Below are 25,508 nucleotides of genomic sequence, written 5' to 3'. Positions count from 1 at the left end.
ATCAAATACTAGAAATCTATTTCTGCTTTGTAGATTATTTGAAGGCTTTTTATACTTTTATATCCTCTGACGCCAGGGTCTAACAGTGAAACATTAATGATCTCACAACCGCATGTTAAGTGTGAAACAAATTAATGTAAGGCCCCTCTGAGGAACTGATTTTATTTTGTCATTATTGGGTCTATTTAGAATACAACTTGTTGCTACTTTTAAAAATACTATCTAACCAAATCCAGTAGTTCATAGCGATGAAACATATGTTTTAGGAAGGTCAAGCTAAAAATACGATCTTTATTTTGTAACTTGCCTCACAGGCCATTTGCACATCAGAATGATGTCTTTTGATGTACAAAGGACTGTCTTATCTTTTATTAAATGAAAGCATTCTCACTGTCAACCTTGACAGGTTAAGACGAGCGGATACAGTAGAACTGTTTTGGAGTTTAAAAATTGAATCACAGCATGTGATTCATCTGGGGACCATGTGGTCTTGGAAATCTGTCACTCTTAACTAAGAACACCCAAACCACAAGCAGTTCTAACTGAGCTTCTTGAGCCTACCGACACACGTTTAATATCACACTGTGCCGCTGACCACACTGTTGCCCTATGTACAAGGACCAGTAACTTGGTTCAAGTTTTGCACAAGCTTCATATATTACTTAAATCCTTCAACCATAGCTGGATTGAATTATTAAACCGTTGCAAGACTGGACCTCTTTGCAAATGTTAAAATTATCTTGCTTCAGTAATATAAAGACCATAGCCAAGGGCCCCACTGTCCTGCCACGGGGCCTGTCAAATTCCTGTGCCTCCCTAGGTCAATACATACGAAGGGAAGGCTATAAAAAGATGATCTTCTCCATTATCTGGTATGTTTAAAAATTCAATTCTTGTCCTCTTGCTTTCTAAATTTTGCAAGTTATGGCTCATGTGTCCAGAGAGGCATTGAAGAGTGAAATGCACCTTTCATTCGCCAAGCAGGGAGGAAAGTCAGGGTGGCCCAACCTAGGACCACTGGCAGAGAGAGTAAAGGGAGCAGCTTCTGTGAGTTCTGGATCTTTCCTTTTCCTGAGGGTATTCTGTGGTCACAACAGAAAATGGCTAACACGGCACCTGGAGCAATGAGAAACCATCACCTTGTATCAGTTTTAAAACTCCCTGGCCTTTACACAGAGTGCCACGAATCCCTTAGGCCTGGTGGGTGCCATTTGTGCAGACATCTGCTGCGTATCTGTTTCTTGTTCTTCCCTAGCTAAGACAACAGATTGTCCTAGAAATTCATTTCCATGATGGGAAAAGCTGTTGTAATGGCTGTCCTGATAGGTTTCACTTATAATTTTGCAGCTCTTTGGTCCACTATTGTTCACGTTGACATTCTTAAATATCTTCAGACCTTCCCCCGTTCTCTCATGGGCAGACCTGTTATCGAAATCTTTCCACGATCACTGCACTATCCCTTTCTATGTATTCATCCTTTAGATACTGGTCACATCTTGCTTCTTGTTAGTCTGAAGAAGTCATTAGAAAGCGATGGTGTTGTTTTGAATGTATAGAGATAATCACACACTTACTGGAGTTTCAGAAGCAAAAGAACTATTATTCACCTTTGGGGCAACAGATTTTTTTCTAACTCCCAGGAAGCTAGTGAAGGATGGGGATGCAGTGTGGTAGGCGAGGTGTGGGGAGTGTATATTCTAAGCGCAGTAGGCTCCCCTGCACCAGGAGACTCACACCTGGTAAGCTACTATTTTTTGAGGCATGAGGAATCCATACTTGAGTTTGGCCCTACGGAAACACAAGAGTATGGGAAGTTTGCACTCAATTCCTTTGGTTTGTGACTGGAGACATTCAATTATTGCTTTAGGTGTTTCTAATTAGTGGAGGTTATTTACACTGATGCTGTTAAAGTGAAACTTCATAGGTAAAATCCATTTTGTCACAAAATTGGCTGAAATGACCTGTAAACCTTTATATGACACATTTAATTTAAAAATGGACAGCATAGGTTTTTGCAGTATCATATCTCTCTCCTAGCAGGGTATAGAGACAGCAGAGAACAGGGTGAGAGAGAAGATGGGTTTGGACATTGCTCCAACACTGTCTCTTTGTATACCCATTCGCTAGTGTTGTCACCGTCTGCTACCTCATTTTCTTGGTTGATCAAATGTGAATAATTTACCTGACATGTACCATGTCACTGGAGTAATAAGGAGAGCTCAATAAAAGAAGCTTTCATTTGCTTTGATCTTCTTGGAAGAAAAGCACTTTATAAGGCTAAAGTATTACAATGATCTTTAACTGACAGATGATGGGCTCAAGTCTGGGGAAGGGGCTTAGTGAGCCGAGCTGATTAGCGAGTCACGAGCAAAGACAGGATGAGCATTGGGTGCAGATATCAGTGTGCCAGGATCTGTTTTTCTAGGTTATGGTTCTTAAGCCATTTGTTCAATATTTATTTTGAAAATCTGAAATTTATTTATAGATGCACGTCCATACGTGAATACATATATATGTATACAGACGAATGATGCCGGTGTACATAGAGGTACAAATATATGTGGCTTTAGGCAAATCTAGGTCTTAAATGATGTACAGAATTGTGTCTGAGGATAAACTAGCTTGTGCAACACTTCAAAAGATCCCCCAAATCTTAGTGGCTTCCAAAGGGAAACCTTTACTTCTTGTTTTCTCTACATGCCCAGTGTGGGTTGGTAGAGGGCTCTGCTCCTGCAAGTTACTCTCACCATGGAGTCCTAGACTGGCAAAATAGGGTCCATCTGGAACATCACTGGTCAGGGTAGCAGAGGGATGAGAACAGAATCCACACAGGGCTTTTAATGTCTCTCTCCAGTAGTGAGATATTTCATTTTAATTACCATTTCATTGGCCAAAACAAATCACATGGCCAAGCCTGACGTTTGGAAGGGAGCAAGTATAATGATTCACAAGCATCTGACATTACTAATATTAGCATTTGAGAATATAGTGTAGTGCTATGTAATTCTGGCCCCTAACCTGGGCCTGTCACTCACTTGATCACATTCTTGAGGCTCTGGGATCTCTCTTGCTATCCTGTAACAAAGACACCCTGTGTTGTTCCAAAGTCTATCTTCCTACTTTTTTTTTTTTAGTTCATAAAATTTTAGAGCAGTGTTGGGTTCGCAGAAAAACTGAGCGGAGAGCACAGAGTGTTCCCATATATCCCCGTCCCCGACACGCACAGCCTCCCCTTCTGCCGGCTTCCCATGCCGCGGTGGTGCATGTGCTACAGTCGATGAACCTACATGGTTCGATCGTCACCCGAAGTTCGTACCACTTAAAAAAAAATCATTTAACTTCAGAGTCTCTGGTCCATTCGGTATGTAAAATATCATTCAGATCTGTTGTGTGAAATCCTACCAACAAGACGATCTAAATTTTGGCAAGGTTCCACTTTTAAATGGAATCGTTTAATGCTGGTTTGCATAATTTCAGTTACAGAAATAACAGAAACTAATTTCTTCATCTAACTCATCCCTGCCCCCAGCCCCCATATTATACCAAATTTGCGTTGGATTCGTTAAAGCAGCTACTCCACATATCCAGGAAATATAAAATGCTGACCTTCACTAGAAGTGCTGAGGGCTTTATTACAGCTGGGACAGTTTAAAAGATAGGACTGTGCTCATACTTCTAAAATAAGTGCACATGTATCCTCTTTTTGGTTTTGGACCAATACATTACTATTAATATGGTTTTATGATGCCAATGGATTTTCTCATCAAAGAAAATTGAAATTTATTTTGTTGAAATAACCAACTAAGCCAGCAAGTAAAAGTGACCTCACCTGAGTGCTTCCTGTTTAAAAGTGGCATTTAAAGATAGTTTTTAAAAATCAGATGTACAAAGCAGTGAATTTCCAGGACAAGCTGAAGGAAGAAAGGAAACAGATTACATTAAATTAAATGAATGTGTTGCATTTTCATCTCAAACACATAAAGCTTTCTATAGACTATTAAGAAAACACTATGATTGAGCATAAATACTTCAACTCTAAAACACCGTAACAGCTACATAGCTAATAGAGCATAGCATCAGAAAAAGATAAACTTATTTTAATTTTTTCTCTTCCATTAAGCAAAAATTAATTAGCCATGAGAAAAGTAATTAATCCAGACGTGCAGTTTATTTGAATAGAATGAGTGCTTTAAGGGGCATTTATTAAAAAGTTAAATTTCTAGCTTTATTAATCCAGGATTTGAGTATTAGGGGAAATCAAGTTAATCTGAGAAGTAGGAGAGAGAAGTTAATACATGTGATACATTGTTTTCTCTGGTGTAGTTTAAATTTATTAATGAGAGCAGATGTAGTCAGTGAACAGCATAGTTGCTGTGAGAGAATCACGTGGGCAATTCCTGGATAATGGAGGAGATGGTAAACTGTGACAGAAGATGGAAACTGACCTGTCAAGTTTATTTATAAAGAAGCGTTTGTGGGTCGAAAGCGGCACTACATTTTCTGCCTTTAGCAAATAGACGTGATGCGAAATGAACAGGTGCTGTGTGCCTTTGTTATGAAGAGAAGACTGGAATTGAGCAGAGCTATGTTTTCCTTCCAGGATGGGCTCCTTCTTCGCTCCCAGCCTCCCAGGCATCAATATTCTCCGACTCCACACATCCATGTACTTCCAGTGCTGGGCCGTGATGTGTTGCAACGTCCCCGAGGCCAGGGTCTTCAAAGCTTCCAGATCGAACAACTTCTACCTGGGCATGCTGCTGCTTATCCTCTTCCTGTCCACCATGCCCGTCCTGTACATGATTGTATCCCTCCCGCCATCTTTCGACTGTGGCCCCTTCAGGTTTTTGCCTTTGAAATCTCTCCTGGGTGTCATTTTCTTCCAGGCGTGGAGCTAGGAAGAGCCACTCCTATGCGTTTTGTGGGGGTTTTTTCCTCCCCAAACAATCCATTTTGGTCTGTAGAAATGTGATTCTTTGGGCATTCAGCCTCACTAAGTAACATGGAGATTCTTAGGGAAGTTCCACTGATTTTCTTATTTGGGAATCAAAAACGGGAAAATGATTTGAGTACACCTGGGCTGTACCTGGGTGAAATACAGACAATAAATCTGAGCCATAAGGGAGTAGCAAAGAGCAAGGGTTGATTTTGCTAGTGGGGGTGTGAAAGTTTTCCTGATGCTAGGCCACCACGTCCAAAAATCAGAAGTTATCGCTATGTCGTGCCCAATAGAAAATAATTAATTAAAAGTAGATTATTCCACAAGCTATGTAGGACATGGGATCATTATTAGGTAATTATGAATATAAAGTGGGTCATATATTTTATAATCCACAATGCTACGTGCTAGTAAAACAATTGAGGATGATGTTCAGCATGTTTAGTCTTCCAAAATAACAAGGATAAATTGCTCAAGTCAGTAATAAAGAGTCAAGAAGTCTCTCTGATCCAAGCTGAAATGTACTTTTCTCCAGTTCTCTATGACCAAGTTCTGTCTGTGACACTTATCAAGAAAGCAAAGTCCCCGGGATCTGGGGAATTGAGATTTCATTCCCTAAATAGGGCCTTAGAAATTAATCTACCATGGGACACCCGGGTGGCCCAGTTGGTTAAGTGCCTGACTCTCGAATTCAGCTCAGGTTGTGATCTCAGGGCCCTGCCGGTGCGTGGGGCTCCGCACTGGGTGTGGAGCCTGCTTAAGATTCTTTCTCTCCCTCTCCCTCTGCCCTCCTCTCTCCCTCTCTCTCTCTAAAAAAAAAAAAAAAAAAAAAAAAAAATCTACCACAAGTCCCTCCCAAGAATCTCTGCCTGTTGAGTCGTTGGTCAGCATGCATTTGAGTTATTTCTCCTTTCCAAGTGAAAGAAATGTAAATGTGGCAAGCCACGTGAATGACAAGCATGAGCCAATAATGGCCACATGTAATTTCCTCGTCATGTTGTCACATGCAAGTTATTAAATTAAAGTCAAAAGTTTCATTGCTCACAGACAAGTATAAAAGACGCATTTTCACTCTAATAATAGTCTGAGTTGTTATTGCTTTACTGGAAAGGAAAGGAAAATGTTAAGCCAGCTGATAGGGCAGAAACTACTAGAGTTCTGTCACACTCAGGAAGCTGTTGTTGAGAAATCCTGATCACCCCCCCCCCCACAACCCGTGGGCTGAAATAAATAATGCAGATAGTGACATCTGGAGACTAAATATGAAATTGCAGTCTTAAGGAAGAGCTTGGTCTTGATAAATCTCTAATGAATCTGTGGGTACGAAGTTCACTAGATAAGCCATTCAAAGACTTTAGCTGATTGCAAATTACCCACACAAGTGAATACCCAGGTTGAATTTTAGATGTGCTTTTAACTTTCTTTTTTTTTTAATATTTTATTTATCCATTTGACAAAGAGAGAGACGGCCAACAAGAGAGGGAACACAAGCAGGGGGAGTGGGAGAGGAAGAAGCAGGCTCCCAGCATAGGAGCCTGATGTGGGGCTTGATTCCAGAGTGCCGGGATCACGCCCTGAGCTGAAGGCAGACGCTTAACAACTGAGCCATCGAGGCACCCCTGCTTTTAGCTTTCTAATTGCAAGTCAGTCTTTTTCAGAAAAATGTATCGAAGGAAGGGAAACCCCACAATGTCCACATGGAGCTGGCTGGTGGTTACACATGTGCTTTCCTAGGAAAAATATCATTGAGTCAGACAAGTACCACGACCACACAATTTTAGCCTTTTGAGCCTAACTCTTCTGCCTCTCTTTGTATCACACACAGTTACTATGAATTTAATGGAAAAAAATTAGTCTGTATCTAAGGCACAGCATCTGATTTTGACCTAACTGGGAAACAGGCAAAATTACTGCATATGTATCACTATTTGGAGATCAAGAAAATTTACATATTTTCAGTAGCATGTCAGGAAAGGGGTATCTCTATCTTATTTAAATAGTTCATTTCTCATGTCACTTTCCTCATTTTGGAGCAAAAAAAAAAAAAAATGTAAGCTTCGTTTATTTGTTTGGACTTAAAGTTTAAAAGGGTTGCTCTGCCCTAGAAACGAGGCCCTCTTAGAGACCGTGAGTTTGGGATGGTTTGCTCAGCCTGTCTAGTCTGACCCTACGTGGCAGCTGGGTGGGCAGCAAACATGCATTTGAGGTAGGTTAATGGATGGCCCCAGAAGGGGCACAGAGATGGCTAATCACTCCAGGTACGGGTGTGTTTTCAGGTAAGGTGGCTTCCGTATCTTACAAGGCCTATTTTTTAAAGCAATTTGATAAGGTATTCGAGCTTGTCCTGGTTTCATAAGACCTGGCTAGGGAGGGTGAATTTTCCAGAAAATTATTCTGATAGGCTAGTAAGTGGATTTACCTTAAGCCAGTTCAGCAATTTAAAAACTCTTTATTTGGTGTCCAGATGAAGAAAATTCTCCAATTGCTCCACCACATTGGCTGACGTGATGTTTCTCCTCCAACCCCTCGCTAATAATTCTGAACAATTTATAATTCTCTAGGTTCTCACATACTCTCTCTGTTAGCATCATGGCAATTATATTTTTATGTATTTTCATCTTACTGCAAAGGTATTATGTGTTTATCCTAGAAAACCTGGGAATTACAGAAACATTTCTCCATGAAAATAAACACTACTCATAATCCCAAAGATCTGAAATAACAACTCTCAAGATTTCGGCATTTTGCATTCTGGCTTTCTTTTTATGCAGCTTTTTAAAATAACTGAGATCATACGAGAAGTGCAGATTTATGTTATATCGTGACACTTTTATATTTATATTCATTTTTGTTTTACATTGTGGTGCTATTACATTATTTATTTGCTATTATACTTTATGTGTTTTTTTTTTAATAGTGTAGCTTGGGGATAGAAAATTTTCATCTCTATGAGTCTAAACACAGTAGAGTGTTGGCCAGTAATTGGAAGTAATGAGTGAATAATGACTGTTTATGCACTAAGCATTAGAGGAGATGTTGGAATCAACTGGACACTGATTCCGGTCCTGGGAAGCTCTCAGTCCACTGGCGAGACAGGTCTGCTCATAGACTATTCTAACCCAGGGTGGATGAAACTATGCCCACAGGAGCATAAGCGCAGTATCCTTTCATTTGCCTATGGAGTCACAGCAGACTGGAAAAGACTTCTGGGAATATTGGGAAGTGGCACACTTGGGCTAAACTGTCAGAAAGAAAGGATTTCTGGGGATCAGTAGGTGCTGCTTTAGTTTGTATAGAAGTAAGAGATCTGGACTCCCATTAAGACACCAGACCTCGAAAGGGGAGAATCCCCAGAGATGCTAATGCTTTTGAATTTGGGACAGACTGAATGCAGAGAAGACCTTTGTGGGTAGAGAGCATTTTGTAAAATTCCAGTCCCCCCATTCTAACCATAGGCATCAGCCTCAGCCCAAGAAGCTGGAGAAGAGAGAGTGGATCGATAGTCTTATTTTCTCTTGCCCTTGCCTACCTTCTCACTCTAGCTGTATCCCCCATGTCTAGGAGAAAAGCACGGCCAGTTAGACTGGATGAGGATAAAGAAATCCTAGTGGAATAAATTGATAAAATCTTGAGTGGTCTGCAAGCTACATTCCCCCTTCATACAGCACAGGTCTTGCTGGGGCCAGATTTGTAATTTGTGAAGCAAAACTTACACCTCAGCAGTCCAGCAATTAACTCTTTTTTTTTTTTTAAGATTTTATTTATTTATTTTGACAGAGATAGAGACAGCCAGCGAGAGAGGGAACACAAGCGGGGGGAGTGGGAGAGGAAGAAGCAGGCTCACAGCGGAGGAGCCCGATGCGGGGCTCGATCCCACAACTCCGGGATCATGCCCTGAGCTGAAGGCAGACACTTAACCGCTGTGCCACCCAGGCGCCCCCAGCAATTAACTCTTGACTAGATACTTGGGATTATTCTCAGTCTTTTGAAAGATATCATTAGTTAGATCAGGAGCAAAAAAAAAAAAAAAATCTCATCTGGAACTTGTGGCTCATATTTATTTAGTAGGTGAGAATGCATAAAGATCAAAAAACAAAAGTGAAACCAGAATGTTATAGTAAGTGTTATACCAACCTTTATTCTGGTGATACCTACCACTTGGTGATAAATAACCTAATCTTCTTTTCTGAGAATTACAGCTTTTCATAGTAGAATCAATATGCATATACAGAAAAAAGAACTTGACGTGATGGGTATTACTTTATAATTCTGAATATCACATAGTAAGATACGACAGAATTCCTGCTCTCATTTTTATAGTTTGTAAATACTGATTCTTACCTTAATGGGCTGAGAATGAACCCATTAAGGATTTTTGCTTTTTAGGCTTATTTTCCTTCTTTTCGCATTTTCTGTTCCTGGCAGTGGGACTGAGCTGACAGTCTTTAGGGCCTATCCACAAGAGATGCAGAGAGAGAAAGGACTCATCGTTCAGTGTGGTTACCTATTAATAACTCCCATGAAAGAAGGCTGTGGAAAATGAGATAGCAGCTATTGCGTGGGAGAGATATTGGATTATTTGTGGACTTTTCCGTTAAGCTATTCCTTATGCTCATTTCCAAGGCTAATTAAACAATCGAGTGCACTATTTATTCAGCCCAAAGGGAGTGTTCCCCAGCAAGGACAGCTCGCTGAGGGGTAGACTTATGAGCTATTTATAAAATATATGTCAATCAAAATCTTAGAAATACAGCTTTAAAAAAATCTCCTAATGCTGTGGTTAAATTCCTAACCGCTCAACTGTGTGTTTATGTTGGGATACCGTTTCTCATATCTTTCCCACATATTGACAATAAGAGGTCAAAGTGCCAGGAGTTGTAGCTAAACTTCAGGTTCCCAACCTGAAAGAGCACTTAGGTGCTGTTCGAGAAAGATTTGTAGTTTTCTTACTGTAATCATGGTTTTTACGTAGGTTGTAAATAAACTTCTCTTCCCCGCTTCCCTCCCCCCCCCTTTTTTTTCTTTCAGTGGCAAAAATAGGATGTTTGAAGTCATTGGAGAAACACTGGAGCATGATTTCCCAAGCTGGATGGCAAAGATCTTGAGACAGCTTTCTAATCCTGGACTGGTCATCGCTGTCATTTTGGTCATGGTGTATGTGCTTCCCTGCTCATAGAAAGGGCCTTTGTAATGAAGAAAGCCTGGCTCCTTTTAAATTCCAGCTTTTTTTTTTTCTTTTTTTTTCTTTCTTTTTTTTTTTTTTTTTTAGCTTTCTCACACTCTCTAAGGGTTGTGCTGTCACCTCACCAAATTCAGGGCTGATTACATGGTGGTGAGAGGCTGAAATTCATGAGCCATATTCTGATCCTATTGGATGTAATTCATAGCCATCTGCATCTGTCTTTGCCTGCCTAGGATTATAAGATTTGTTCCCAAGTAACCAAAATAATTATCAGTAAACAGCTAAAGCGAGGGAAACATAAATGCTAAATGTTAAATCTAATCAGCGCATTGAGCTTCCCCCCATCTCCTGCCCCCCGCCTCTTGTTCCATAAAGCAGATGGCTGTGAACACATAGAAATGATGAGCCTCTAAGTTAATACTCCCTCCGGGGGCCCTATCGGCTATATTTCAGGGCTAAGGGTTTAAGGGGTCTTAGAAATTACCATGTCCTTGTTCCTGAAAGGCCATCAGTAAGTGTGTGTCCATGATAATAGAATCAGGGGACCAGAAGGGTCTTGGAAAGGTCACTTAGTCTATCCCTTCAAAAGTCAGAGGTGATATCCAAAGGGGAACTTGGGAAGGGGCTTTTGTTTCCATGTAAGTTTCATTGGCTTCTGACTCTTGACCACCACAGAGATAAAATTACATTCTGAGGAAAAATATGCTTGCTATCAAAGAGCTAGGAAAAAAAATTTTTGCCCTAGGCCTTCTTTTCAACCTCTGAGACCCTCCTGAATAGAAAGTCTGGACCCACCACTGCTGTCTCTCAGTTAAGGAGGGCAAGTATGAAAACACCCTCAGAAACACTTTAGAAACAAACCCAATGCAAAGGGTTGGATTTGTTTTCAAAAAGGTGAAACTAGGAAATCTGGAAAGAAATCCCAATGATTTGAAGTACATGAACTGGGTTCTGGGCTAAGTTGTTAGCAGCATCTTTGTGATGGTCATGGTCACGGGCCACATCAGACAGGATGAGTGTCATCTTCGATTTTCTTAAAACACTGGTTTAGAGGGACCAAGTGATTTTCCCTAGGTAAGAAAGAGTATAGTAAGGCAAGGTGGTAATAGGAAGTTGACAAAAACTCTAACCTCTTTGCACGTGACACCTTCTCTGAGGGCGAGCTAATAGCCCACAGGGATAAGGAAACAGCAACGCAGATTACTTGTATATATTAGAGAACCTTGAGCATGCGGTGGCATTCGGAATCTCATAGTGAGTCTCCGGCGCACACGTGTCACAAAATGACCTGCTGGAGGCCGGCTGTTTCACCAGATGGCCCCTGAAGTGATTTTTCTTTTCCAAGTTTTCATGATACAGCAGCTTCTGCGACCATGCCAAGTATTATAGGGTTTTTAAAAGTCAAGGCCATTTAGTGGTATAAATGAGATCTTATATTAAAAAAATAAAACCCAACAAAACTTAATGTCAGATTTTATGACTATAGTCTTAATTTACTGAGAGATGATTTATTTTTAAGCGAAGGAGAAACATGGTTCTCATGCCGCCAATTAAAGATTTAATAAGCTGTCTGGAGAGTGTGGAAGAGGAACTAACCTTGCCTCTGTTCCAGGCCCTACCCATACGTTAATCATTTAATTTCCTCCGGAATAGGTTGGCCCCATTAATCATATTATTGGTATCACACGGAAGATCGGCCCCAAATCAAGTGGCTAATAAGTAAATTCGAACCCATGTCTTGTTTCCTATCTCTTGTTCCCCATAATCCTTTGAAACACCAAACACTGAGTTTGGGATGGGTGGGAAGATACAGAAGGGCTAGGAGCCACTTGGCAGGGATGGTTTAGACCCAGGGTCAGCACATTTTAAAGAGCCAAGTCATAGATATATTAGGTTGTGTGGGTCAGAAGGCAAAATTGGGGGTATTATGTAAGTACTTACATAGCCATTTAAAAATGTAAAAACCATTCTTAGTTCATAGGCCATGCAAAACAGACCAGAAGTCGTCTCTGCCCTGGAGACTATAGTTGCCAACCCTTGGTACAGACTGTGTAGAGAAAAGTTGGCAGGATATGAGGTCAAATAGATGTCCTGGAAGGCTGGTTATAGTTCTGAGGTTCTGATTTAAAACCCAATTTCAGTTTATTGCTGATTTGATTTTTCAAATCCTGGGATCTCATCTTCCAGTTTATGGGGCTCATGCAATTGGCTTGGCTCTTTATTACCCTTAATTAGAGAATGTTACATGTTATAAGCATTTTGAAATTCCCCAATGGATCATATTAAATCAGCTTGGATGGTTTTTGGGTAACTGAGTAGAATTCAGGTTAGTTCTCTGTAGCCAGGTTCATTCCTTTGGAGACTAGAGAATTTCAAAACTGCAAGTGACTTGTGAGGTCTTTGAGTTTATCCTCTAAATCCAGGCATTTTTCAAAGAACATCCTTATATTACACACACACACACACACACACACACACACACAATTTATTGAGCACCTACTTCATGCCAAATAGTATACCAAATATTTTCATGTATGTAATTTCACTCAAACTCCCATCAGTCGTATAAGAGATAAACAAATCCGGCAAAACCATATCAATAATTGTGTTGCTAGCACCAGATCGCTCATAAAAGATATAATCTGGCATGGTTGGGAAGTAGAGGAAATGTGTTTAGTATCCAGTTATTTGCAACAAAGAGCAATGCCAGTTACCTTTTTTTTTTTTAACTGCATTTTGTTTGTTTGTTTTGCTTTAAGTGAAGATGAACATATTTATTTTTACACAAATGTTTGGCTGGAATTTGCTCTTTCTAGAAATGTAAATGTCGACTAAAAGCCAAGAATATTCCTTTATAAAACTTTTCTTTTTGAAGAAGGGAGAAATGCAAACAATATATCCTATGGAAAAAAAAATCCATGTTAGTGAACTATGATGATGTAAAAGCTAGAGGGAATTTAAAGCAGAAGTTCAATATTTTATTCTATACATTCCCTATGCTTCAGTAAATTAATGTCAACTTGGAATGTTACTTTTAATTATGATTTCAACTGATGTTAGTACATTTCCAAGAAGAAGCTACAGTTAGGCAGTGAGGTATGGTAGACAGAATGCTGGGCTGTGGAAAAGGACCCCTTGGGTCCATCTTCCCAGGTCCACCACTAGTAATCATGTCCTGAATGTACTTCTTTACCTCTGTGTACTTCAATCTTTTACCTGTGCTATAAAATGTTTAGAGTAGAAAATATCTTAAAATCCACTCCAGTACCCCAATGTTCTATGATTTAGTGAATGTAAGTTTAAGAAGAATCTTGAACTAAAAAATACCAGAAATCTTATTATTTTTTAAAATGTAGCTTGACCATCTATTATCTCAATGCTACTGCAAAGGGCCAGAAGGCAGCAAATCTGGATCTAAAAAAGAAGATGAAACAGGTAGGATATAATTTATTTCATCAACATATTATCTTTATTAACAGCAAGTAGTAGGAAATACCAGGAAAGCTCATGTTCTTCTCTCCTTTTTGTATTGTGTAGCAAGCTTTGGAGAACAAAATGCGCAACAAGAAAATGGCAGCTGCCCGAGCAGGTTGGAGAAACGTTTATGATTGCAATTTTTTCCCCTACAAAAAAAATGCTTTTCCTTTTTTTTTTTTTTTTCCCTCTCCAAATGGGGCACTTGATGCAGTGTGACATTATTGCCTGAGTGAGTCATTCCACAATTTTTACTGTTCACCTTTTGAGACCCTCTCAGGCATCATATCCAGGAGGCTTGGTTGTTTTCCAGGGGGGGGAAAGGCAAGGGAAAGAAAAATTCGGAAATGTAAACTTGGCAATAGTAATGGAAAGGTGACTTTGCAAATTGACAGAAGATGAAGACGACATCCATATAGTCATATACAAATAGCAGACATAAGGGGCACCTGAGTGACTCAGTCAATTAAGTGTCTGCCTTCTGCCTGAATGGAGGCCCATGTCAGGATCCCTGCTCTGCTGGGAGTCTGCTTCTCCCTCTGCCCTCCCCTGCCCACACTCATGCTCTCTTTCTCTCTCAAATAAATAACTAAAATATTTTATATTTTAATAAATATATATATTTATATATATATATTTAATATATATAGTTCTGAGGTTCTGATTTAAAACCTAATTTCAGTTTATTGCTGATTTGATTTTTCAAATCAAATATATATATATATATTTATATGTTTGATAAATATATATATAACCAATATAACCAATAGCAGACACAAATGCAGAGTCTTTCCTGCTCAGTGGGACCATTTTTATACATAGATGGACACACGGGGAAGATACCATTAGGGTCTTCTGAACTCACCACTGTTGATTTCCTGGAGGCTTTTCTAATTCATTAACCGCTCTTTTTTGCAACCTCCTTAATTTTAAAAACATTCCAATAAGGCATACTCCAATTTGCCAAAATCCCTGATGTGCTCTGCTTTCCACATGGAAGAGTGATGTCTAAGAAGTTTAGGGAAGATTTTTTCAAACTTTTCCCTCATTCTTAACTTTAAAACTCTGATATTCCTAGGGCTTTCCCCCCATGTAAGTAATAAAACTCAACCCAGATTGGTTTAAGTAGAAAAATAAATAAATTCATTAGACCACAGAGATGAATAGGAGAGTGGTATGTATGGTTTCAGGCCACATTTTATCCCAAGTTTAGAAGTGAGCAGGGCTGAGCCCCATTTCTCTATGATTCTTTCAACACTACTCCTTTCACGTTGGCTGACCTTTATGGGAACAGGAATGGATGCAGCAATTTCCAGTGCTATGTCCTTGTATTACACTTGGCTTACAATTTTTTTCATCACTAAGCTACTTGTTTCTTTAATTGCTTTTAAATTTTTTCAGCTTTGACAAATAAAATTGTAACACACTTTAAGCGTACAATGTGAGTGTTGATATGCGTATCCATTATGAAAGGACTTCCACCACTGAGTTCATTAGCACATCCCTCACCTCACATATTTACCTTATTCTTTTTGGTGAAAAGACTTAAGTTCTACTCTCTTAGCCAATTTCAATTATATAATATGGTATCATCAGCTATAGTTCACTGTGTTCTACATTACAGTCTTGGACCTTATTCATCCTACAAATGAAAATCTGTACCCTTTTACCAACCTCTCCCTATTTCCCCCACCCCCAAGCTCCTGGTTACCACCATGCTACTCTCTGTTTTCATGAGTTTGATTTTTTTTTTCTTTTTTTTTCAGATTCCACATATAAGTGATACCATGCAGTGTTTGTCTTCCTCTGTCTAGCTTATGTTACTTCACATACCGCCTTCCAGGTTTATCCACATTGTTGTAAATGGCAGGATTTTCTTTTTTTATAAAGCTGAATAATATTATATTATTATGATGATATTATATGTATATCACATTTTCTCTCTCCATTTCTCCATATAGACTCTTACATTGTTTTCATCCTCCCATGCTGCGATGAGCATGGGAATACAAATTAATGATTTCATTTCTCTTGGATATATATCCAGAAGTAGGATGCTGGATCATATGATAGTTCTAGTTTTAATTTCTCGAGGAACTTTCATACTGTTTTCCACACTGGCTATATCAGTTTACATTCCCACCAATAGTGCACAATTGTTCCCTCTTCTCCACGTCCTCGCCAGCATTGGCTGTCTCTTGCCTTTTTGATAGTAGACATCCTAATGGTGTGAGGTGCTATCTCATTGTGGTTTGGTTTGCATTTCCCTGATAGTGATGTCGAGCACCGTTTCATGTACAAATATTGACCATGTGTTTGTCTTCTTTGGCTAAATGTCTATTCAGGTCCTTAGCCCATTTTAAATTAGGTTATTTGGTTTTTATGTTGTTGAGTTGCATGATTTCCTTGTCTGTTTTGGATCTTAACCCCTTATCAAATTGCAGATATTTTCTCCCATTCCATAGGTTACCTGTTCATTTTATCAATGATTTCCCTTGCTGTGCAGGAGCTTTTTAGTTTAATGTTTATTTTTGCTTTTGCTGCCTTCGTTTTTGGTGTCAAATATAAAAATCATTGCCAAGACCAAGAGCAAGGAGATTTTTCCTCTAGGTTTTCTTCTAGGGGTTTTATGGTTTAAGGTTTTATATTCAAGCCTTTCATCATTGTGTGTTGATTTTTGTGTATGTTGTAAGATAAGGGTTCAGTTTCATTCTTTTGTATGTGGATATCCAGTTTTTCCAGTACCATGTATTGAGAATATCCATTCTTCATTGTATATGCTTGGTACCTTGTCAAAAACTATTGGCTGTATATGTCTGTGTTTATTTTTCGTTTCTCTATTCTGTTCCAGTGATCTTACTGTCTGTTTTGATGCCAACACCATACCGTTTAGTTACTGTTGCTTTGCAGTATAGTTTGAGATCAAGAAGTGTGATGTCTCTAGCTTTGTTCTCTCTCAAGATTGCTTTGGCTATTTGTGATATTTTTGTGGTTCCATCAAATATAGGGTTTTTTTTTTTTTTCTATTTCTTTGAAAATGCCACTGGAATTCTGATAAGGATTGTGTTGAATCTATAAATTGTTTTCCGTGGTATGGACATTTTCACAGTATTCTTCTAATCCATTAATTTGAACTATCTCTCCATTTATTTGTGTCTTTTTAAATTATTACATAATGACCTTCTGTGTCTCTTGTTACTGTTTTTGGCTTAAAATGTATTTTGTCTGAAGTAACTGTAGCTACACCTGCTTCTGGTTTCCATTTGCATGCAGTATCTCTTTCCATCCCTCCACTCTTGGCTTACGTGTGTCCTTAAAGCTGAAGTGAGCCCCTTGGGCATCTTACAGTTGGAAGCATGTATGTCACACATACCCACACTGCTCTTGTATTTTTTCTAGATTGTGACTATAATTTAACGTGATCAAATTAGTGTTTAGAATAGTGAGCGAAAAGTTCTGACTTTTAAGATCTGAATTCTGGTTAAAGCTTACTGTTACCTTTATTGTCGTAAATAATGATACAATCCTATTGCATGCTGTTTGATATTTTCCCATAATTTGTACTTAAAAACATATACAACCTTTGTAAAGACAGAGACTATCATTCATAGTTGTTTCCTCAGAAGTTACCATAGAACTTTATACTTAACAGTCATTCAGTAAATACCTACTGAATTCCTACCGGCCAATAAGGAATTCTTTTACTGGAAAAATTTAAACAGGATACATTTTGGTATTAATTACATAAACAGTACTGAATAAATGCTATAAAAGTAGCAGAACATTCACTTTCACTCTCCTGAAAAATGAGAAATATAGAAATATTTTGAATATAAAAATACTAAATATTGTGGCAACGTGGGGCACATTTGGAAGATATGATCTTCAGATCACCTCTTTCAGAACATTAAGAACAACGAAAGCTAAATCGTCACTTGCTTCTTCATATTCTCTTTCTCTCTCCCTCTCGAACAGCTGCGGCTGCTGGTGGCCAGTGACTTTCATAGACACGCTGGGACCCAGAAATACTCATCACCTTGCTGTGTAAAAGCAATGACTCATGTAAAGGGCAAGAACACAAGCATTGTGAAGTTGCTGCTCCCCTGTTCTAACTCTCGTGCATTGTCAAGGTCATGCTGGTCTGTCAAGGCATCCTCAGTCCTTGTTCAGCAAGGAGGATCTCCACCTTGTTCCAAATGAAGGGATTTGTTCCTGCACCGCGACGTTCTCCCCTGACTCGTTTCCCTGCATCTCTTCTAACAAACTGAGTTTAAGAGTGGATGTGATTCAGCAATACAGGTTACTGGTTTACCTTTTGGGTTAATTAAAAATACTTTGCTCGTATGGACTTCCATGTTATACACTCATATGCTCCTTCTGCCTTAGTTTTCTTTGCCTGGGAACAGAGATATTTCACCCTTTTTTCCCTTTAGAGTTCAGAAATATCTTTATAAAGTATTCATTGTAATGATTCATTAACTCACAGTTTGAAACCAACATTGTGTTTTCCATTTTTTTTTTTCTGTCTCCCCATCCAGGGCCCTTACAATTATACTCAAGACTTTTTATTTGCTGCTGAATTCAGTATGAAAAGGAATGGGGTTTTTAAAAGGAAAATCCTAAGGGAAATAAGGGTCTAAGTAGCACTGGGTTGAAGGTCTCTCAGTTTGAGGAGGTATATGGATCTTAGACAACACACCTCTTTGTGAGTTTTAAAAAAAAAAGACAATTGTACATGATTGCAACTCCATCACACCTGATCATGACCTCCAGTGATCACATCTCCTGAGTTTAGATTCTAATATTCCATAATTTGTCTTTGCTTTTTTGTTAAGGTTGAGAAAACATACACTTTTATGGGGGGCTCTAGTTTATAGGTGTGTTTAAGAATTATTATTTAAAGTTTGAATTGACTTTGAAGAGAGGCAATCAGTGCCCTCAGCCAGCCTTGTTGTGTGACTTTAATGACCTCTGCTCACCCACAGTGTCCTCCAGAGCTAAGCCAATTTGCCTGCCATTCCCTGCAATTGACTTGCTGGTTTTTGTTACCATGTTTTTGAGTTTTTCCTTCTTCTCTCTTGATCTGGTCATGAAACGATCTCCTGTTCCTCTGCCAATCCACGTGCTCATCACTTGCCATGATAAAAATTCAAGATGTACTTCCTTTGGTCCAGTTTTCCAGATTGGCCTCCATTCCCAATTGTATCACTCCCTGATAGGTTTCCTTGGACCCTGTTGTCTTTAATTCAGAGTCTATTATTTATATAGGTTTTCCTGTGACTTTTCAAAGTTCTTTATCGTTTCCTGTATGCGTGGATCATCTTTCCTCTCCAGATTGGAAGCTCCCTGTGAGCAAGGATCCTACCTGCCAACTCTTTTGTATGCCTAGTAAGTCTAGTGCTATACACAGGTAGGCACTGAGTAAATGCTTGTTAATTAAATTGAATCAATTTAACTTAGAGCAGCTGCACTGTGAAACAAAAACTTCTGTTATCTGCACGAAAAATGTTATTATGATGTCAGAAATGGAATTATCTGTTGCTCTGCAGGTTTACCATCTCATTTGATTATAATGCAGATGAGTAAATAAAGTGAATGCTTATTTCTACGTGGATCATTTTTGTACTGTAGAGTAATAAGATTAGAGAATTGGTTTATACGTGTTGCCAAGTTTACAATGTGGATGACACTCCCTTGTTCTTGATCTACTTCATAACAAAAGATGATGAGAGATGACAAACCATCCCCCAGGGACTTCATCTCCTAAAGGTAATTTCCTTTTTTTTTCTTTTTCAGTCTAGTTACCATCTGTCACCATACACAGTTATTAACAATATTATTGACTATATTCCCTGTGCTGTGCATTGCTTCTCCGTGACTTACTTACTCTGTAATGGAGTTTGTACCTCTTAAAGCAATTGTACGTTCGGAACAAACGCTCATGGTATAAGAATTCAGGCATGCTATTGTAAGTTCCAGTCTTTCTAAAAATTAAGCTGGATTTTTATGGCACCTAAATACCCACCTGATTTAAGTTAAGCATTTTTAGAAAATTTAACCCTTTTGGCCTCCAGAGATCTGCCCAGAATATTTCCACAGTACCACACGAACAAGCATCTGGAAGAGTGAATGTCATTTCCACGGTTGTCTGAGGGCTATGCTGAGGATAGCCTTGTACCGGGAAGGTTCTGATCGCTATGATCTCATTCTATATCATCATTTCTATATGTAATGATCAGAACCATAGGAAGAATTTTAGAAGGCAAACGAATGAACCAGCCAGTCAGACTGAACCTTTCATTTTTTCTGAGGGGCATAAAAAATAAATTCTGGCAAATATATGTGGAAACTAAATTTACTTCTCTGAAGAAAATTACTTCACCATCAATTTGAAAACTGAAAAACTGCATTTTGACACATGGTTGGCATCATCTCCTTTGGCTTCCGAGAAGAGCACGTAGTTTAAACCGTATCAAGGGGTTCATATTAACAATACGTTGACCTGAACTATGTTTTCTTCTCCTGATGAATCCCTACATGTACCAGAGCCACAGCCCCTGCTGGCCAGGTTTGGAAATATATTTGGTGACCCAAATATTATCACACGGTGAGGTGTAGTTCCCCTAGTTGCCACAGGGGGTCAGACTTTGCTATCTTCACTCCTCAGTGGATGAGTTAATAAGAAGAGGCTTTGGGTCCATTTCCCTGCTTTATAGTTCAGTGCTGGAGCCCTTTAATCCAGTCTGCTCTACTGGAACTTGCACTATTTCACTTTGCTTTACCAGCACTGTCCTCAAGGAATACAGGTAGATTGTGGGGAAGTGGGCTTGTGATACATGCTGGGACCAAACTGGGTGCATGATCACCGGGAAGCACTATTAGGCTAGTACATCTTCATCCATTTGATAAACATTTATCAAACACTGTGTGCCACACGTTTATCAGATTTAATGTATCCCAAGTATTACCTGCTCTCTATATTTTCTCCCACTGTTTTGCACCACCTGACATACTGATCTTCTTGGTTTCCAGAATCTTCTGGAATGATATTACAACTTATGAAGCCATTTTCAGATTGAGGAAAATGAATGATACCTTTCCATTTAAGGCAAGACTGTCCCTCCTTTCTTCCCGATGACACAGATATTACAATACATTGTCAGAAATTGGAAAAGTGCTTTACTAACTCTTATTCTCTATCAAGTGCAATGCCAAGCAAAACCCAGATGTTATCCTCACCTTTCCCAGCCTTCTTCCAAAGTTAGCATTTTTTGATGGGCAAATAACCCTGGACCTCAGTAGTGGCAGCAGATGCTTAGTGAATGGAATGCAAACAAAGGAGTTTAGCCTGCAATGGAAAACCAGGTTCTCTGGGGGCAAACCAATGAGATGGGAGTCTGATGACTTTTATTTTCTCCCTTGAGTCAAAACTATAATACCCAATTATAACTTTCTTTTGCCTTGTTTGGTGTATGAGGATAAAAGCGTCTCCACAATTTATTTGTCAAGAAATATATCCCAGAAGAATAAGTACGCAGCCTTCAAAAAGAAGAGACTTAAGAATGAGATTGGCAGGTGTTCTCAGCTCTCAATGCAGATATGCACTTGATTTTTTGGAAGACAGACATTGAGACTTAAGAATTTTTATTTTTATTTATTTTATTTTTTATTTATTTATTTTTTAAAGATTTTATTTATTTATTCAATAGAGATAGAGACAGCCAGTGAGATAGGGAACACAAGCAGGGGGAGTGGGAGAGGAAGAAGCAGGCTCCCAGCAGAGGAGCCTGACGTGGGGCTCGATCCCATAACGCCGGGATCACGCCCTGAGCCGAAGGCAGACGCTTAACCACTATGCCACCCAGGGGCCCCAAGAATTTTTTTTTTTTTTAAATGAACTATAGTCATGGCCTCTTTCTGTCTTTACTTCCTGTGAGAAGGAAATACTGTAATGTGATGGTGACAGGAGTTCTCAAGCTCCTTTCTGAGATTTATTTTCCTCAGAATTCTCTGGTAATAGATTGCCTTGATACTTGGCCTTGGACAGTCCAGCTGCCTTTTCCAGGATGCGTGTTGGTGACTTAGTAACTATCAATAGTGAAAAAATACCTATAAGAACTATTTACCTCTTCTGAGAACTTAGATATTATATAACACCCATCTTTTTCATACAAATCCTTGTGGTTATTTAAAACCTTATAATAGGGACACATGGGTGGCTCAGTCAGTTAAGTGTCTGACTTGATATCAGCTCAGGTCACGATCTTACAGTCCTGGGATCGAGCCCCCCATCTGGCTCTGTGCTCAGTGGGGAGTGTGCTTGAGGACTCTTTCTCTCTCTCCCTCTGCCCCTCCCCCCACTGCTGGCACAGGAGCTCTCTGTCTCTCAAATACATAAATAAATCTTAAAAAAATAAAAACTTATAATAGAGGTTCATGTTCATTATAGCAAATTTAAAAATTTTGAATAGAATAAAAAAAGTTTAAAAAAACACATAATTCTATTACCCAGAAAAACTGCTGTTAGTGTTTGGGCACATTTTTTCCTTCAGATTCACACATATATACACAGAGACTTCATAAAATATTTTGGATCATAAGATATATTTAGTTTTATCTGACTTCCTTATTTAACATTTTCCCATGTCATAAAATTACTTCAAGACATTTTTTAATGGCTATAAAATATGTCACGTGACTTTAAGGAAATTGTTCAAAACCTCTTGTTTCTATCTCTGAAAATGGGGATAATAAGAGTCCTATCCCATGAAGTTTCTATTTGGGATTAAAAGAGAAAACCTGCACAGAACCTAGCACCGTGCCTGGCTCGTGGTTCGTGTTCGGCAATAGCCATGGTTGCCATCCTTGTTTTAGGGAGTCCTAAATAATTGTAGTTATGGTATAATTAATTTTTCTGCTTGACCATACCTATAAGCTCTGTGAAGTAATTGAGAACACCACTGAAATGAGAATTATCCAGAGCCTGGTCATAATTTTTATAGGAATGGGATACTGACAATATCATGGTGACCCCCAATATCTAGTTTTAAATAAAAACAAGACCAATCTTAAAATACTAAACTTACACGTGCGAAATCAGGTGCTTCTTCCTAAAAATAAAAAAAAAAAAAGGAAAAAATCCTGCTCTGTTGGTTCTCTAAACACCAGTTTACTTGCTCTATCATATAATCCAGCCATGGAATTAACAATCTGATGTGCTAATAAATTAGAGTCTAAGGCCCTCTGGGTACGGTTAGCATTTTGCAGGGATTATATAAATGGGCTAAACAAGGACCATGAGTCAGAAGGAACAGAGACTGTGACTGAGTTGAATGCCGAAATCCTAAAATGCCTTTTTTTTTTCTTTTAGGATCCAATTTATTTCCTATAGGAATATATAGCACAGATTTGATAATAGAAGTAAATGGAAGAAATGGCTTCAGCACACCTTTTGAGAAAGGCGTCTATGTATTAAGGCAGGTTGAACTGAATGACATTAATTAAGAGAAATTTTTTGTGACTGTGGTATTGTTATGGCTGATGTGAAGATACCTCTGAAAAAGACGATAGATAGATTTAGAGGCTGAAGGGCAAGATGCTTAGGACATAAGCCTCAGAATTGACAAATTCTTGTAGTGGAATTCAAAGTTGCAGAAGTGACTATGGCATGGCCCATGAGCCTGCTGCAGAAGGAGCCGTTGTCTGAAACTACAAGCGATCTTAGTGGGCCATGCAAGGAGTTGATTCCATGGGAAATGCTTGTCCCTGGTGAAGTAATATATAAGACCCAGTGGACGTACTCAGCATCACAGAAAAGGCTCCATACATGTCAACTCAACAGACTACTAGATTAACCTTGGGGGCTGATGGGGTGTGGCAGGTGGCGGTGGGGGGGTGGGGTGGTAAAGAGCACTGATTAGGGAATCTAAAGTTTGAGTTCAAGTTCTGTTCCCGACTGAAAGCGTTATTCACTAGCCATGTGATTTTCTGGCTGTCATTACTAGCTTTTTGACCCAGGCTGACCATTTACCCTCACTAGGCTTCATTTATCTCGCCTTTAGAATGGATTATAATTGTCTCTGTTCAAATTGCTATAGGAATTGCATGAAATGATGTTGATGATCAAAACCGTCGTGCACTGTTTAGCTCGTAGCACACAGTTTAGCACATTGTTAACAGCTGGATCAATATTACCCATCATTCTCCTTTTCTTGCCAATCAAATATTTTTATTTGAAAATGTTAGGCACGTTTTTGTTAAAAAAAATGAGGATGATTTTAATTGAGCTAAGTCAGAGAGCTATTAATCTGAAACCAATTGCAAAGAAGGTTTTACTCAGTTGGAAAAACCCAATCTTTCACAGACCCAATAAAAACAACTGTCTGGGGGGATCTGACTGGCTCAGTCCATAGAGCATGCAACTCAATGTAAGGGTCGTGAGTTTGAGCTCCATGTTGGGTGTTGAGGTTACTTACAACAAACACACAAACAAAAAGAACCAAAACAAAGAAAACCCTGCTTGGATTATTTTGGCACATTCTTAGTATTTTTTAGAGGGGTGTGTTTTAGTAGGAGAGTGGCTTAGCAAATATCCCATAAGCAGCATTAAATGAATAAAAATGTGTGTGATTGAGCAATAGGGCCCCAGTGTGCTAGTCTTGTCTCTACTACTGATTAGCTATTTGAACTTGATAGGAATGGGGCAGCCTCTCTCAGTCTCATTGGCAAGGTAAGGGGGTTGCACCGAGTGATGTCTCTGATTCCTTCCTGTGCCCTAAACCAGAGCTGCCCAGGCATGTAGGCACCAGCCATATGGGGCGACTGAGCCCTTCAACAGGGCTGGAAATTGAGATGTGCTATAAACATCAGCTTCACCCTGATTTGGAAGACTGGGGGAAAAGCTACTGCAAAATATCTCATTAATATCTTTTTCATTTTGACTGAGTGTGGGAAAGAGATTATTTTGCATATTTTTGGCTAAATGAACTAAATTACTAAAATTACTTTCACTCGTTTCTTTTTCCTTTCTTTAATGTGGCTACTACGAAATTTTAAACGACATGTGGCTTCCATGTGTGGCTGCATTCCCTTTCTATTCGATAGTGAGCGCTGCTCGAAAAATTCTGTTAATGAAATACGTTTTTGTGACGGTTTCAGTTAAATTGTACACAGAGCTAGGATTCAGCTGTGCTGGGAAATTTATGATAAGCTGATAGCGTTGGCGGCTCCCACCCATGTGATTTCAGCAGTCAATTTGCATTAGGGGTGGGGGATGCTGCCTTTGAGGAAGTGGGGAAAAGAAATACAAATGGATTAGATTAGAGTCCAGTGGAGACGGACAGAAACTTCAGACTGAATCTGATGGAGCAAGCTGGTCAAGGGAGGACTCCGGGACAGTAGGGTGCATGCGAGGCTCTGCTGGTGGCCAGGGGATAAAGCCCAAGACATAGAAGGGAGGAGAGACATTCTGCTCACGTGTGAATGGGGCACGACAGCACTGTGGTGCTACCATCAATTGGCAGCTCAATATGGCAGACCATGGGAGATGACCCACTTGAACGGGTTCTGGTGTCCCCATGGCAGACATCCATGACAGGCACTTCTCAGATGTTGGTTTGAGGGACTGGAGGAGCAAATAAGAGTACAGAGCAAGCTTCATGGTGAATGAGGCTGAGAGATTAATTCATAAACTATGGATCAACAAACATAAACAGATACTAATGTTTATGTACCAAGACATGGATGCAATGCATTTGGGATCTTAATGTTAATAAATACCTCCTTTGTACTTAGGCTGGTAAGGTCCAGGGAAGGATTTTTAGCTAAGCAGCAGTAATAACCTTTTAAAAATCAAAGTTTCTTGGGGCATCTGGCTGGCTCAGTAGAAGACCGTGCAACTCTTGATCTTGGAGTTGT

At 39.3% G+C, this 25,508-nt stretch overlaps 1 protein-coding gene across 1 annotated transcript in view; it reads left to right on the top strand.

The window, feature by feature from the left end:
• Positions 1-19,198, top strand: part of TMC1 (transmembrane channel like 1) — a 135,700-nt gene extending 116,502 nt beyond the window's left edge. Inside the window, exons 17-21 of the mRNA XM_040620241.1 lie at positions 4,601-4,840; positions 9,965-10,090; positions 13,475-13,553; positions 13,656-13,707; positions 17,568-19,198. Coding sequence (XP_040476175.1) covers positions 4,601-4,840; positions 9,965-10,090; positions 13,475-13,553; positions 13,656-13,707; positions 17,568-17,590 — 520 coding nt within the window. The 3' untranslated portion in view covers positions 17,591-19,198. The remainder of the gene's footprint in view (positions 1-4,600; positions 4,841-9,964; positions 10,091-13,474; positions 13,554-13,655; positions 13,708-17,567) is intronic.
• Positions 19,199-25,508: the final 6,310 nt, after the last annotated feature.

Source organism: Ursus maritimus, unplaced genomic scaffold (genome assembly GCF_017311325.1).
Source record: "Ursus maritimus isolate PB19 unplaced genomic scaffold, ASM1731132v1 scaffold_34, whole genome shotgun sequence".
In the NCBI taxonomy this organism is placed as follows: domain Eukaryota; kingdom Metazoa; phylum Chordata; class Mammalia; order Carnivora; family Ursidae; genus Ursus; species Ursus maritimus.
This window is presented reverse-complemented; position numbering and strand designations above follow the sequence as displayed.